This window comes from Giraffa tippelskirchi, chromosome 13 (assembly GCF_054371585.1).
Source record: "Giraffa tippelskirchi isolate mGirTip1 chromosome 13, T2T-mGirTip1v1.2.pri, whole genome shotgun sequence".
Taxonomy (NCBI): Eukaryota; Metazoa; Chordata; class Mammalia; order Artiodactyla; family Giraffidae; genus Giraffa; species Giraffa tippelskirchi.
Window position 1 is genome coordinate 79,218,730 of NC_137287.1, and position 13,743 is coordinate 79,232,472.

A 13,743-nucleotide genomic window follows, 5' to 3' on the forward strand; every position below is an offset into this window, starting at 1 on the left:
AGCATAGAAATACATTTGACATTTTTATATTCACCTCTATCTTGTGACCTTGACCTTGATAAATTAACTCATTTTTTTTCTAGAAGTCAATTCCTTTAGATTTTCTATATATACAACATGTTTTCTGCAAATTAAGTCTTATTCCTTTTTCCCAATTTTGATATCTTTTATTCCCTTTTCTTGCATTTCCTAGCTCAAATCTCAAAATATCCAAGCTAATTAAGCCAGAAAGAAAGAGAAGGCAAAGCAAAATACTGTACAGTGGGTTTGTTGTTGCTGTTGTTTCTGCCTTTACTACCTGAACAATGATTGTTTTTTTTTTAAGGACACCATTTCTCACAGAATCAAAACATGTTACAGCTGGGACAACTCCTGCTGGTGAACTTCATCCAATACTTCCTTAGATTCCATGAATCTAAAGGCCAGAAAACAGATGTGAATTATCCAAGATCACACAGCTGAGATGACACCCTTATTTCTGGATTCCTTAGTGCTCAGTCTACAAACCTTGGGTGTTCTGCAAAGGGCGGACCATGGAACACAAGTTCCCCAGGATATTGGAAAGTGCTTGGGGTAGGGCAGGGTTTAGAGGGAGGAGAGACGGTTTCTGTGATCAGGTATGTGGGAAATGCTAATTTAAGTTATGTTGTCTTGTCTCCTAGTGAGACTTCTCAGAAGCTTACCTATGCCATACAGTTGGGGTCCAGTCAAGACAGCAGCAACCACATGAGGATTCCAGTAGAAAAGGACTGACTGCAGTCCATGGGGTCGCAAAGAGTCAGACACGGCTGAGCGACTGAACTGAACTGAACTGATGGGAGACTGGGAACTTACAATCACCTGAAAGGGCTGGAGCTGCCAAGGTCAAGTGAAGGTTCCAAGAGATCCAAGGGTCATCAGAGTTTGAAAGTTGGAGATACCACCGCCATCTCCAGCCCTGAGACAGAAGTTCAGGAAGCTCTCTGGAAATCTTAGATCCCTTTGCATGTGCTCCTGCTGCTAGCTGGAAAGGCAACAGTAGAGCTGCTCTCTCTTCTGTCTTTTCTTTCTTAGATAATTATCTTTCCAGGGCAGCATCTTATCAGAGCTCTGTCCTTTAGGGACTCAGTAATGTAGTTACCAGGCTGCTAGTCCCTAAATTTTACAGAGATTATAAAAAAAGATTTATATATTTTGCTGCTATTGCTTTTAGAATTCGGAAGACCTGGCTAGAGGCCAGTCAGTTTCCCCTGATGAAGTCCACATCCCAAGCCTTTTCCCTACCAGGATCTCACACTTTTGGCCATTGCACACTCATCCCAGTTGCCCAGGGTCAGGTGCCAAACAATGGACAGCCCCTAGGCTCCAGAGCCCACAAAGTTATTCAAACTAACCAGTTCACAGAAAGTCTTGAAACTTTGCAAACCCCAGCCTGCTTGTCACATATAAGCTGCCCCAGCATCTCTAGTTTGCTGTCACCCTGTCTGTGGGTGCAACCCACTACACAGTCCTGCATGGCAGCCTTCTCTCCTTTGGAGCTGTATGTGACAGAATTTTGCTTTCATTCAGCTGAGTGCTTCTGTGTTGCATCCTGCAGTCATGCTGCTGCTGCTGCTGCTGCTAAGTCGCTTCAGTCGTGTCCGACTCTGTGCGACCCCATAGACTGCAGCCCACCAGGCTCCACCGTCCCTGGGATTCTCCAGGCAAGAACACTGGAATGGGTTGCCATTTCCTTCTCCAATGCATGAAAGTGAAAAGTGAAAGTGAAGTCGCTCAGTCGTGTCCGACTCTTTGCGACCCCATGGACTGCTGCCCACCAGGCTCCTCCGTCCATGGGATTTTCCAGGCAAGAGTACTGGAGTGGGGTGCCATTGCCTGCAATCATAGAATCTTTCAAAGTGTTAGTTGCTCAGTGTCCGACTCTTTGTGACCCACCCCATGGACTTTAGCTTGCCCAGCTTCTCTGTCCATGGGATTTCCCAGCCGAGAATACTGGACTGAGTTGCCATTTTCTTCTCCAGGGGATTTTCCCAACCAGGGATTGAACCCAGGTCTCCTGCATTGCAGGCAGGTTGTTTACTGTCTGAAACACCAGGGAAGCCTGTAGCCCACCAGACTCCTCTGTCCATAAAATTCTCCAAGCAAGAATACTGGAGTGGGTAGCCATTCCCTTTCCAGGGGATCTTCTTGACCCGGGGATTGAATCCATGTCTCCTGCATTGCAGGTGAATTCTTTATCATCTGAGCCATGGGGGAAGCCCCAGAGAATCTTTAAATCTTATAAAAAGGGATAAGGAATGGGTCAGAGTTACCAAAATCAATCTGGTGAATCTACTCATGTGTGTTGAACATCTCTGTATATCATGTTTCCTAAACTCTTCTGGCCATACGTTTTTATTTTGGGGGCAAGACCTACTGATCTTCAAAAGGTATCAAGTGAAAGTCACTCAGTCATGTCCAACTCTTTGCAACCCCATGAACTATACAGTCCTGGAATTCTCCAGGCCAGAATACTGGAGTGGGTAGCCATTTCCTTCTTCAGGGGATCTTCCCAACCCAGGGATCAAACCCAGGTCTCCCACATTGCAGGAGGATTCTTTACCAGCTGAGCCACCAGGGAAGTCTCCAGAAGCTATCAAGGTTCCATGGAAATCACTGTGGGCATGGTTGGATGGCATCACCGACTCAATGGACATGAGTTTGAGTAAGCTCTGGGAGTTGGTGATGGACAGGGAGGCCCGGCATGCTGCAGTCCATGGGGTCGCAAAGAGTCAGACACGACTGAGCGACTAAACTGAGCTGAACTGAAGGGCTCGTGTACTTTGAAGACCCTGTGACCTAAAAGGCAGCAGCAGCGAGGACTGTGGCCTCAGCTCTTTTAGCAGGGTTTTCAAGAGCCCAGACTGAACCCAGCTATGTTGTGGTTGCACTGTCCATGAAGGCTCCTCCCAGCCCATTCCAGCCAGTTGATTTGCATGTTACTTCCTGACCCCTAAGCCTTCCCCTTGCAAAGCCAGCCTGGTTCTCTTTTCCTCTCAGACTCCTAGTCAGTCATAAAGACCCAACTCAAGTCCCTTCTTTTCAACAAGAAATTCAATGACGGGTTCAGCCTTCACTCATCTCTTCCTTCTCTAAAATCTTGACGTCCTGGCAGCACTTGTCACATATCTGCCTGTGACATCGCTTCTACGACTTCCAGCTCTATTTAGCAGCGCTTGGTGTCATTCTCTTGTTCTCAGCTGCATTGTTATCTTCTCAAAGGCAGGAATTTGACCTTATGCCTCCTCAAACATTTCCAACATTTCTTAGCACATAATGGAGACACAGATACATGTGGACAGGAAAATTAATTTGTTAGCCACTTCACTTTCTAACTTTTCTTTTTTTTTTCCCCCTAGAATTTCAGTTGAAGCTGGACATAGTTAGCATAGGGGCATATTTGTCATACAGATGACAGTAAAAATGGAGTTCCATAAAAGTGACTATTATCAAGTGGTGGGAACGAATTTCCTTAGTAACATGTCTTAGTTCCTCTGGTGTTCTTGAACCATAAAGAGCAATGTGACACTTATCAAGTCCCAAATGACTTTCTTGCTTCCAAGAATTATTTCAGGCTTGGATTCCCAGCAATTCAGAAGCAATTTCTATTTCTGCCGTGTTCATATTTTGCATCTATATAGCCTTTTAACTTTTTTATTTTTACATCTGTGGTCTGTTCATTTCACAGCAATGACCCTGTGATCTGGGTTGAGCTGACACAACATTATTGTCCTCGCTTAAGCCTTGAGGGACTGAGGCACAAAGGTGCCTTTAGCTGGTGGCAAATTGGGGCTTGAACTCAAATCACCTGCCTCCCAAGTCATTGCTCTTTGTAATGTATTCCAAAATCGGGAGACGTGTTTGAATGTGAATGTGTTTGTGTTTAATTAATTAAAGGAAATAATTCGGATTAGAAAATATCCGACTGTTTTTCATCACGTAATTTTTTGGTAGAAAGATGACCATATATCCAATACCCAAAATGATGTTTGTCCCAATCAAAAAGAAAAAAAGGTGTCTGAGTCTTCTCTGAAATCACCTTTAAAAATTTTAGAGTCTGCATACTGCCTTAGTCTGCTCAGGTTGCCATACCAAGATACCATAGACCTAGAGACTTAAACAACAAAAATGTATATTTTTACAGTTCTGGAGGCTAGAAGTCCAGGATCAAGGAGGCAGCATGGTGGATTTCTCATGAGAACTCTCTTCTGGCTTATAGACAGCTGCCTTCACCGTTTCCTCACATGGTAGAAAGAGAGAGACAGCATTTTCTATATGGGTGCTAATGCCATGATAAGATGAGAGGGTTGGATGGCAACACCAACTCTATGGACATGAGTTTGAGCAAGCCCCAGGAGTTGGTGATGGACAGAGAAGCCTGGCGTGCTGCAGTCCATGGGGTTGCAAAGAGTTGGACACGACTGAGCGACTGAACTGAACTGAACTGAATGCCATGATGAAGGCTTCCTCATGGCCACATTCAAATCAAATTATCTCCCAAAGGCCACACCTCCTACTACCATCACATCTGAGGTTGCAGTTTCAATGTCTGAATTCAGAGTGGGGGACACAATTCAGTCCACACCACGCACAGGATCATACTTTCAGAAATCTATGTGAACCTACAAGTTGTGTGTGGCTGGCTGATATAGGTTAAATGTACCTGGAGAGTAATTTTAAACCTGACTCCATTTGCCAAAATCTTTCTTCTGATCCTTTCTTCTCACAGGCACCAGAGTGTAAAATCTAGGCCTGGTCCTGCCCTGCTGTTGGAGAAAATTCCCTGCTTGGGTCTCTCCAGCTATTCCCATTGTGTCCAACTCTGAACTGTACTTCACACCAAAATGTAGTCAGTTCTTACTATTTGCTGGAGTTGTGTTCTATAAAGTCACTGTGAACAATGAATTAGAGAATATTGAATCATCCTGGGGAAATACAGAGTTCAGTTCCCAGGAGTTTCTGGTCACAATATTTTCATTAGCTGATCAACAGGTCCTTGTTTTATGCGACTTTGTTTTAAAACACCTTATTTAACATATAACATTGATTCGTTAACACTGAACACACAGCCGGCGGCACTATAATTCATGACTGAATGATGCTTATCCAACACTGCATTTTTCCCCCAAGGCACATCACGGGCTTCTTGCCCTTAGGAAAGCGAGATGGCTCTTCAGTGCTGTTCTGAGAACTATTCTGAACTGAAAAGTGTGCTTAGTCGCTCAGTCATGTCCAGCTCTTTGCAGCCCCATGGACTGTAGCCTGCCAGGCTCCTCTGCCCATGGAATTTTCCAGGCAAGAATTCAGGAGTGGGGTACCATTTCCTTCTCCAGGGCATCTTCCCGATCCAAGGATCAAACCTGCATCTCCTGTGTCTCCTTAATTGCAGGTGGATTCTTACCAACTGAGCCATCAGTGCAGAAGCCCCATTCTGAACAGAAAAATCACCAGCAAAAAGCACAGAAATGGGGAAAATGTGGCACAGTACACAGGTCATGAAAAGGACCCATGTTCATAGTGTGAGAGCTGAAATAGCACCTCGTTCACCTCACCTGGGAATGTGCGTGTTGAGGGATTCAGATGTCGTCCCTGCTCTGCACACATGTGTGAGTGACCGGGAAAATGAGAATCAAGGAGGAGGTAATAGGTTTCATCGAGTCGGTGCGCTTGCCAGTGTGGAACCCAGGAAGGGTGAGGCTTGCTGTGCCCACAGCTCCCGCTCTCCGGTTCCCAGCCCTGCTATGTGACTGTCTGTGCTGCAACAGGGTAACCCTGAAGGTCAGAGTCACACTGCTCTGTGGATCTGCAGGGAGCCACCATATGTTAAGTATCTTTTGAATTGAGTGGAACTTCATGTGTGTGAACACCTTGTGGTTTGGCAGCCGGTGGCTTATGGAGCCAGGTTGGCCTTTCCAGCTGGTGCCCCTCTGGGCTCAGACAGCGAGGCTCTTACCCGGGGTCTGGAGCTTTCATTTCAGCTCTGATGACTGGAACTCCTGGGCCTCTCTCCTGACTCTGCTTCTCAACACGCTTACCTCCTAGGAAGGGTGAGGAGCTGCCTTCTCACCTGCGAGCTGAGGGATTCTGGTGGGCTCTTCGGATGGGGCTTCTTGCAGGGGCGGCTGTCCCTCCTGGGGCCTCTGATGCTTAACATTCTCATCAGAACTTTATTTCTTCAGGTTAAGCACTTCCATTCTGATAACTGCAAAGGAGAGGAGAAACTAACATTTTAAATGTTAAAGGGTCTTTGCATGTGTTACCTTCTCCAATGCATGTGTGTGTGTGTTAGCTGCTCAGTCGTGTTTGACTCTTTGTGATTCTATGGACTGTAGTCTGCCAGGCTCCTCTGTTCATGGAATTTTCCAGACAAGAATAATGAAATGGGTAGCCATGGGATTGAAGGGGTTCCAGGGGACCTTCCAGGGATCGAACCCAGATCTCTTGCATTGTAGGTGGATTCTTTAACATCTGAGCCACCAGGGAAGCCCTCTCTAATCCATACCAGAATCCTATACAATAGGTAGAAATATCCCTTTAAAGATGAGTAAAATAAAGACAATAAATTAGAGTCTGTGGTCTAGCTGGCATTCGTAGCCAGATTTGTCTAATCAGAAAGACTTGGTTATTTTGGTCACCCTGTGCCACCTTTCAAGTGCGTGTAAAACAAAGATGCTCCTGGCCAGGAGGTCACACAGCCCTTATCAATCACAAATTATTTCTTTGATTCACTCAACAAATGTTGGTAGAGAACTCACAACGTGCCAAGCAATGTGCTGGGTAGAAGAAACTGAATTTGAATCTGGCATGGTTCCAAGCTTCACAAAATATTTAGGATGTGAAATAGGAACTACACATGCCACCAAAAAAAAAAGGGGAGGGAATATAAGGGGGAGGTGGGGCTTCCCAGGTGGCTAGTGGTAAAGAATCCACCTCCAAAGCAGGAGATGCAAGAGATGCAGCTTCAATCCCTGGGTTGGAAAGATCCCCTGAAGTAGGAAATGGCAACCCCTCCTAGTATTCTTGCCAGGGACAGAGGAGCCTGACAGGCTATAGTCCGTGGGATCTTAAAGAATTGGACAGGACTGAGCACATGAGCTGTGAGCCAAGAGGGAGGTGTCTCCTTAGCCCGGAGAGCAAGGAGAGCTTCATGGAGAAGGGGGCCCATACCTGCCTGGGGACCATGACTGCAGGAAGAACAGGGAGGGGACATCACAGCGGGCGACGAGGGACAGACTGTGAGTGCAGCAAGGTGCAGAGTGAGTCCGACGGCTTTCCCCTTCGGAAGACGGGAGACAGCCACAGCCAAAGTCCTGGAAAGGGTGCAGCAAGAGAGAAGGAAAGGCAGCCAGATGAAACGTGGCCAGTTTTCTCCAACCCATAGCGCCATCCCCTAAGCCATCGCTTCCCCCTGCCTCCCTGTAGAGAGGGAGCTGCTTCTGGTTCCCAGCCCACGCAGGACCAAATGTCTCATTACTCTAGTGTCTCACAGCGCTTACATCACATTCTTTCACGCCCAGAGTCTGAATCACAGCCAGGACCTTCCTGCATGACAGTTCCCACGAACTAATTATTAATGTTCTTGGCGCGAAGTCTGGGTGGGCATTTATTTCCATTATCCAAGCCTGGTGATGAATTGAGCTTTGCGCAGGCTGTATAATTTCTTCGTTTCACCATAAGTCTGTGCCTTCTGCTGGCATTTTAAGGAATGTATTTTTATGGAGTTGGGTGCTGTTCAGTAATTTCCAGGAGGGCACATTGCCCAGGCCAGATGGGCAGATTTGTTTCTAGTTCCAGCTGGTGAAGTCCTGTCTGATAAGATTCTATCCCATCCTACTTGAACACAACACCCAGTTCGCTTGCAAAGTGGGTGGTGAAGAATTAATCAGCGGTTCGTTATGGTGGTTTGGGTGAAAGGGCCACCCACCCTCGTGGCTTCAATTTCCCTAATCAAGCAGTGCCACTGAAGGACATCTTTTTCAAAGAACTGTTACCATGATATGGAATGTAATAAAACAGGATGTCGAGAAGCCATTCTGTCTCAACAAGAATTCTTGGTAACGGTGACCAAGAATCCTGTATTTCTCTCTGGATCCACTTGTCTTTAGAAAAAGAAAGAAGCCTAGCGTGTTGACATGTGATAACGAGGAATGAACTTTGGCCTTCTGAAGAGGATCCTTCAGTTTTTCAGTCCTGCTGCGTGATGAAGTCACTCATAATCGATTCCCTCTTCAGTCATTGGACTGAGACTCCTTGCAAGTTAACTCCTCACCGGGGAGGTGTGAGCACCCAGAGAGAGAGGTGTGCAAAGTTTCTTATACAAGATTCCTCAGATTCAGTATCTGGGATCGTCTTGTTTTACTTTTTTTTAATTAACCTTCTAGAGGGAACTACGGCCAGACAATATTTCCACAGAAAAGTACCTTTCCAGAGGACGTGGTAATGACATCATCAAAGAATAAAAACATCTGGCTTGTCATACAGAATGAAGTAAGTCGGAAAGAGAAAAACAAATATTGTATATTGATGCATGTATATGGAATCTAGAAAAATAGTATTGATGAACCTATTTGCAGGGCAGGAATAGAGACACAGGTGTACAGAACAAACCTGTAGACATAATGGGGAAAGGAGAGGGTGGGATGAACTGAGAGAGTAGCACTGGTGAATATACACTACCATGTGTAAAATAGACAGCTAGTAGGAAGCTGCTGTGTAGCACAGGGAGCTCAGTTTGATGACCTAGAGGAGTGGGATGGGCTGCGGTGGGAGAGAGGCTCAAGAGGGAGAGTATATATATGCATTTGGCTGATTCATGCTGTTATACGGCAGAAACTAACACAACATTGTAAGCAATTATACTCCAATCAAAAATAATAAAAATAAAAACATTTTAAAAAACCCTGTTTTTTTTTTTAACCTTTCAATTTTTGGACTTCCTCTTAAAATTATTGAATATTAATCAGATTTGATTTTTTAAAATCTGCTTCCTAGACTTCCCTTTTCCTGCTCTAGAGTCCAGCCAAGTCAAGGGGGAAGCCTCTGGGCTTACTGCTTCTCCTTGTCTCCCTGTAGGTAAGGATCCATCATTTCTTCCCCTGTAAACTCTCACTTCCTTCTTGCCTCTTCAACCTGTTGCTGCTAACATAAAACTCTCAAAGTCCAATCATTTCTTTTCCCTTTCACTTCAGGTAAATGTCTTCTAGCTTTTATCCTGGAGGCAACACAAATGTTTCCAAGAAAGACAGCACTGTTGTTCCCATTTAACAGATGAGAAAACTGAGTTACACAAAAGCTGAGTGACCTGTCCTGCCTATGGCTTTAGAAATCAAGACTTGTACTTTTTTTCAGAAATTCTATCAGAAGAAAATAATTTGGACAAAGAGGTTTAACCTTCATGTTGGCATGAACCATAAAAAAAAAAAATGATAAGTTGGACTTTATCAAAAGTTTGAAGTTCTGCTTTTCAAAAGACTCTGTTAAGATAATGAAAAAAAGCCACAGGCTTGGAGGAAATATTTATAAGTCATATATCTGACAAAGATATTATATCTAGAATATATATAATGAACTCTCAAAAGTCAATAATAGGGAAATAAAAAAAAAATAAGAAATGCATAAAGATTTGAGTAGATACTTCAGTAGAAAAGGTATACAGATGGCAAATAAACACATGGAAAGATGCTCACCCTCACTAGTCTCAAGTAATGGGATGAAAGCCTCACTGCAGTTACTGAGTGTTCTGAGGAGGACATGAAGGAATGCTGACACATTGCTGGTCAGAATGAAGAAAGATACAGACACTCTAGGAAGAGGTTTGTTCGCCATACAGTTATCATATGACCCAGCGATTCCACCCCTGGGCATGTTCCTAAGAAAAATGAAGACATGAGTCCACACAAAAACTAGTTCATGAATGTTTGTGGCAGCTTACTCATAAGCACCCAAACTGAAATCAATTTAGTGTCCAGTGGTTGGTGAATAAATAATCCGTGATAAATCTGTAAAAGGGAATACTTCTCAACAATGAAAAGAACTGAGGTCCTCACAGCAACAACAAGAGTGAATTTTACAAGCTTTTCAGTAAGTGAAAGAAGTCAGATTCCAAAGGCTACATGTTTTATTATTACATGTATATGACATCTGGAAAAGGCAAAACTAAAAGAAAAGAGAATAAATCAGTCAGGGGCTAAGAGGGGGAAGGAATGACTACAGAGGAGGCAATGGAACTTTGTGGGAGGATATGAGATTTCTGTCTCTTGATGTGGTAATGATTACCTGAGAGTGTGAGTGGCAGTGATGGTTTAGTAGCTAAGTCATGTCTGACTCTTGCAACCCCATGGACTCCTCCGTCCATGGGATTTCCCAGGCAAGAATACTGGAATGGGTTGCCATTTCTTTCTCTGAGGGATCTTTCCCACCCAGGGATCAAATCCGCATCTCCTGTGGCCCCTGCATGGCAGGAAACTCTTCACCCTGGGGCCACCAGGGAAGCCCCATCTGAGAGGATACATTTGTCAAAATTCATAGAATGAAACATTAAAATAATGAACTTAACTGTATACAAATGATACCTCAAATTATTTTTTTAAATGTTAAGTGTAAGGAAGGATTTTGTGACAAATACTCTATCTTACTTTTCATTCCTTCTCTATTAGATCCTTCCCAGGGAGATTCTGTTTGTCAGATGCTGCCCAATAGCTCAGAAATCTAGAGATAAATTGTGAGTTCTTTACTCACAGTGTGGTGGGGGATGTAAAGGAAAAATCTGGCTGTTTTAGGATAGCATATTTTTTGCTGTGACAGAATCAGCCCAGAGAAGTGCTAAGGTTGTGGGGGAGAATAAGAAAGCTCCCTACCAAGTCTTCCCTGGAGCTGAGGCTGTTGGAACAATTAGAAGGTGAGCGGGGAGGGCATCTGGTGTAGGTAACAGCAGGAGCCACGCAGAGGGCAGCAAAGAGCCAAAGGAAGTGAGTCCTCTCCTCCTCCCTCTGCAGCTGCTGTTGTGGGGATCAAACAACCCACTGTAGCTTAACTGACCAGCTCTGAACGCTCCACGAACAGAAGGAAGGCTGGTTCCCTGACCTCCTTCCCTCACAGCACAGACATTTAGAAAATGCTTACTAAATTCTGTCTGAGTCAAATTCCAATGGCTGAACATTGAAAATGTAGAGGACATGATTAAAATAGAAAATCATCTTAGGCAGACACCACAGTGATAATTGTTGACAGTGAGACTCTTCCTTGGATTCTAAAGTTAAATGAAAGTATGAAGAGGGATGGGAATATTTCCATAGTCTCAAAGAATTTCCTTACAACATTTTACCGAAGGGAAAACAGGAGGAATTACAATGAAGAAACTCTGTAGACAATGTGATGAGAGTAAGTCTCACCAGAAATAAGAAAGGTTGATGCCACATTTCCTCAACGTGATACACTGACAGAGCAAAGCACACACAAAGTATCAACCCATTGGTATTTAAGATTTCAACATAGGAACTTGGGGGACACATTCAGTCTGTAACAAATGCATCACCTAACTAATTCTAAGAGAAACATTGGAAAAACTCAAATCAAAGGATATTCCGTGAAATGACTGATCAATATCTTTCAAAAGTTTCCATATATATGTATTAATTTAATATTTTTAATGCATGTACATGGAATCTAGAAAAATGGTACTGATGAACATATTTGCAGGGCAAGAATAGAGACTCAAATATAGAGAACAGACTTATGGACACAGCGGGGGAAGGAGAGGGTGGGACAAATTGAGTAGCCTTGAAATGTACACATTACCATATGTAAAATAGATAGCTAGTGAGAAGTTGCTATATAGTGCAGGGAGCTCAGCCTTGTGCTCTGTGATAACCTAGAGGGGGTGAGATGGGGTGGGAGTTGGGAGGAATGTTCCGGAGGGAGGAGACATGTATATACCTATGCCTGATTCCTGTTGATGTACGGCAGAAACCAGCACAAATGGCCATACTACCCAAAGTAAGCTATAGATTTAATGTAATCTCTTTCAAAATACCTATGGCATTTTTCACAGGACAAAGACAAATAATACTAAAATTTAGATGAAATCACAAAAGACTCAGAATTGCCAAAGCAATCCTGAGGGGAAAAGAACAAAGCTGGAGGCATAACCCTTTCAGACTTCAGACAATTACCACAAAGCTACAGTAGTCAAAAGGGCATGGTACTGGCATAAAAACAGACATGTAGTTCAATGGAACAGAATAGAAAGCCCAGAAATAAACCCACACATGCATGGTCAATTAATCTACAACAAAAAAGTCAAGAATATACAATGGAGACAAAACAGTCTCTTCAACATGGGTGTTTAGAAAGCTGGACAGCTCCATGTAAATCAATGAAATTAGAACACTCTCTCATGCCTTATACAAAAATAAACCCAAAATGGTTTAAAGACCTAAATATAAGACATGATACCACAAAAAATTCCTAGAAGAGAACATAGGCAAAACATTCTTGGACATAAATTGTAGCAATATTTTCTTAGATCAGTCTCCCAAGGCAAAAGAAAGAAAAGCAAAACTAAACAAATGGGATCTAATCAAACTGAAAAGATCTTGCACAGGGAACAAAACCATAAGCAAAACAAAAAGACAACCTACAGAATGGGGGAAAATATTTGCAAACAGGCAACTGACAAGAGATCGATATTCAAAATATACAAACCACTCATACAACTCAATATCAAAACAAACAAAAAACTCAATCAAAAATGGACAGAAGACCTAAAAAGACATTTCTCCAAAGATACAGATTACCAATAGTCACATAAAAAGATGCTTAACACTGCTAATGATTAGAGAAATGCAAATCAAAACTAAAATGAGGTATCAACTCACACTGGTGAGAATGGCCATCATCAAAAAGTCTGCAAATAATTAATGTTAGAGAGGGTGTGGGAACACTCCTGTACTGTCGGTGGGAATGCAAATTGGTATAGCTACTGTGGAGAATAGTATGGAGGTTCCTTAAAAAACTAAACATATAGGCACCATTTGATCTAGCAATCCCACTTCTGGCGTACATCTTGAAAAGATAAAAACTCTAATTTGAAAAGATTTATGCACTCCAGTGTTCATAGCAGCACTATTTACAACAGCCAAGACATAGAAACAACCCAAGTGTCCATCAGCACACACCTGGTTTCAGATGTGATGCAGACCGTGAATGAAATAGTGCTCTCCAGCACATTGAAAAATACTCTATTGTATTTTTGCCAAGTCTAATGCAAATGTCTTTAAACCAACCTCTTCTTTTTTAAGCCATTAGTGAAAGTTTACTGTTTATATTTTCTTGTGTTTGATTATATATTAGAAGTATTGGTGGGAATAGACCTGAGAGGTTGTAAAAAAATGAAAAAAACTTGCCAAGAAGAGAAAGTTGTTTCTTTAATTGAACTTGGTTTAAAAAAAAAAAAAAAGTGATTTATCTCTGTGAAAAGGGTTTTTGCTTTCTCTGACCTGAATTTTATTTTAATAACCCAGGAGCAGCACCACAGATACACACTCATGACCAACCTTAATTTAAATTTATTTCCACCAGCTCAAAGCACAATATGAGTGCTACCATTAGGGCTGCTGGTGTGATGAGCTCAGGAATGAATATGTTGGGAAGAGTACTCTGCTGTGATTCAAGAGATCATGACTTTTACAAGATTTTACACAACTTTTATGGTCAATTAAAATAAAA

General features: G+C 42.9%; 1 protein-coding gene across 11 annotated transcripts in view; it reads right to left on the minus strand.

Annotated features, from left to right (window-relative positions):
* LOC145533452 (uncharacterized) overlaps positions 1 to 13,743 on the minus strand; it is a 220,635-nt gene that overhangs the window by 87,113 nt on the left and 119,779 nt on the right. For 4 of the 11 annotated variants that reach the window (XR_014074073.1, XR_014074069.1, XR_014074071.1 and 1 more), the window contains 2 exons: positions 7,186 to 7,328; positions 6,086 to 6,220 (listed from right to left, as the gene is read on the minus strand). Coding sequence is in view for 1 of the 11 variants with exons in the window: in XM_081560871.1 (XP_081416997.1) it covers positions 6,194 to 6,220; positions 7,190 to 7,328 (166 nt within the window). In the remaining 10 variants the exon portion in view is untranslated. Of the gene's footprint in view, positions 1 to 266; positions 754 to 1,796; positions 6,221 to 7,185; positions 7,329 to 13,743 lie in introns of those variants that run through there. The other 7 variants (XR_014074077.1, XR_014074070.1, XR_014074075.1 and 4 more) reach the window with 4 other exon arrangements.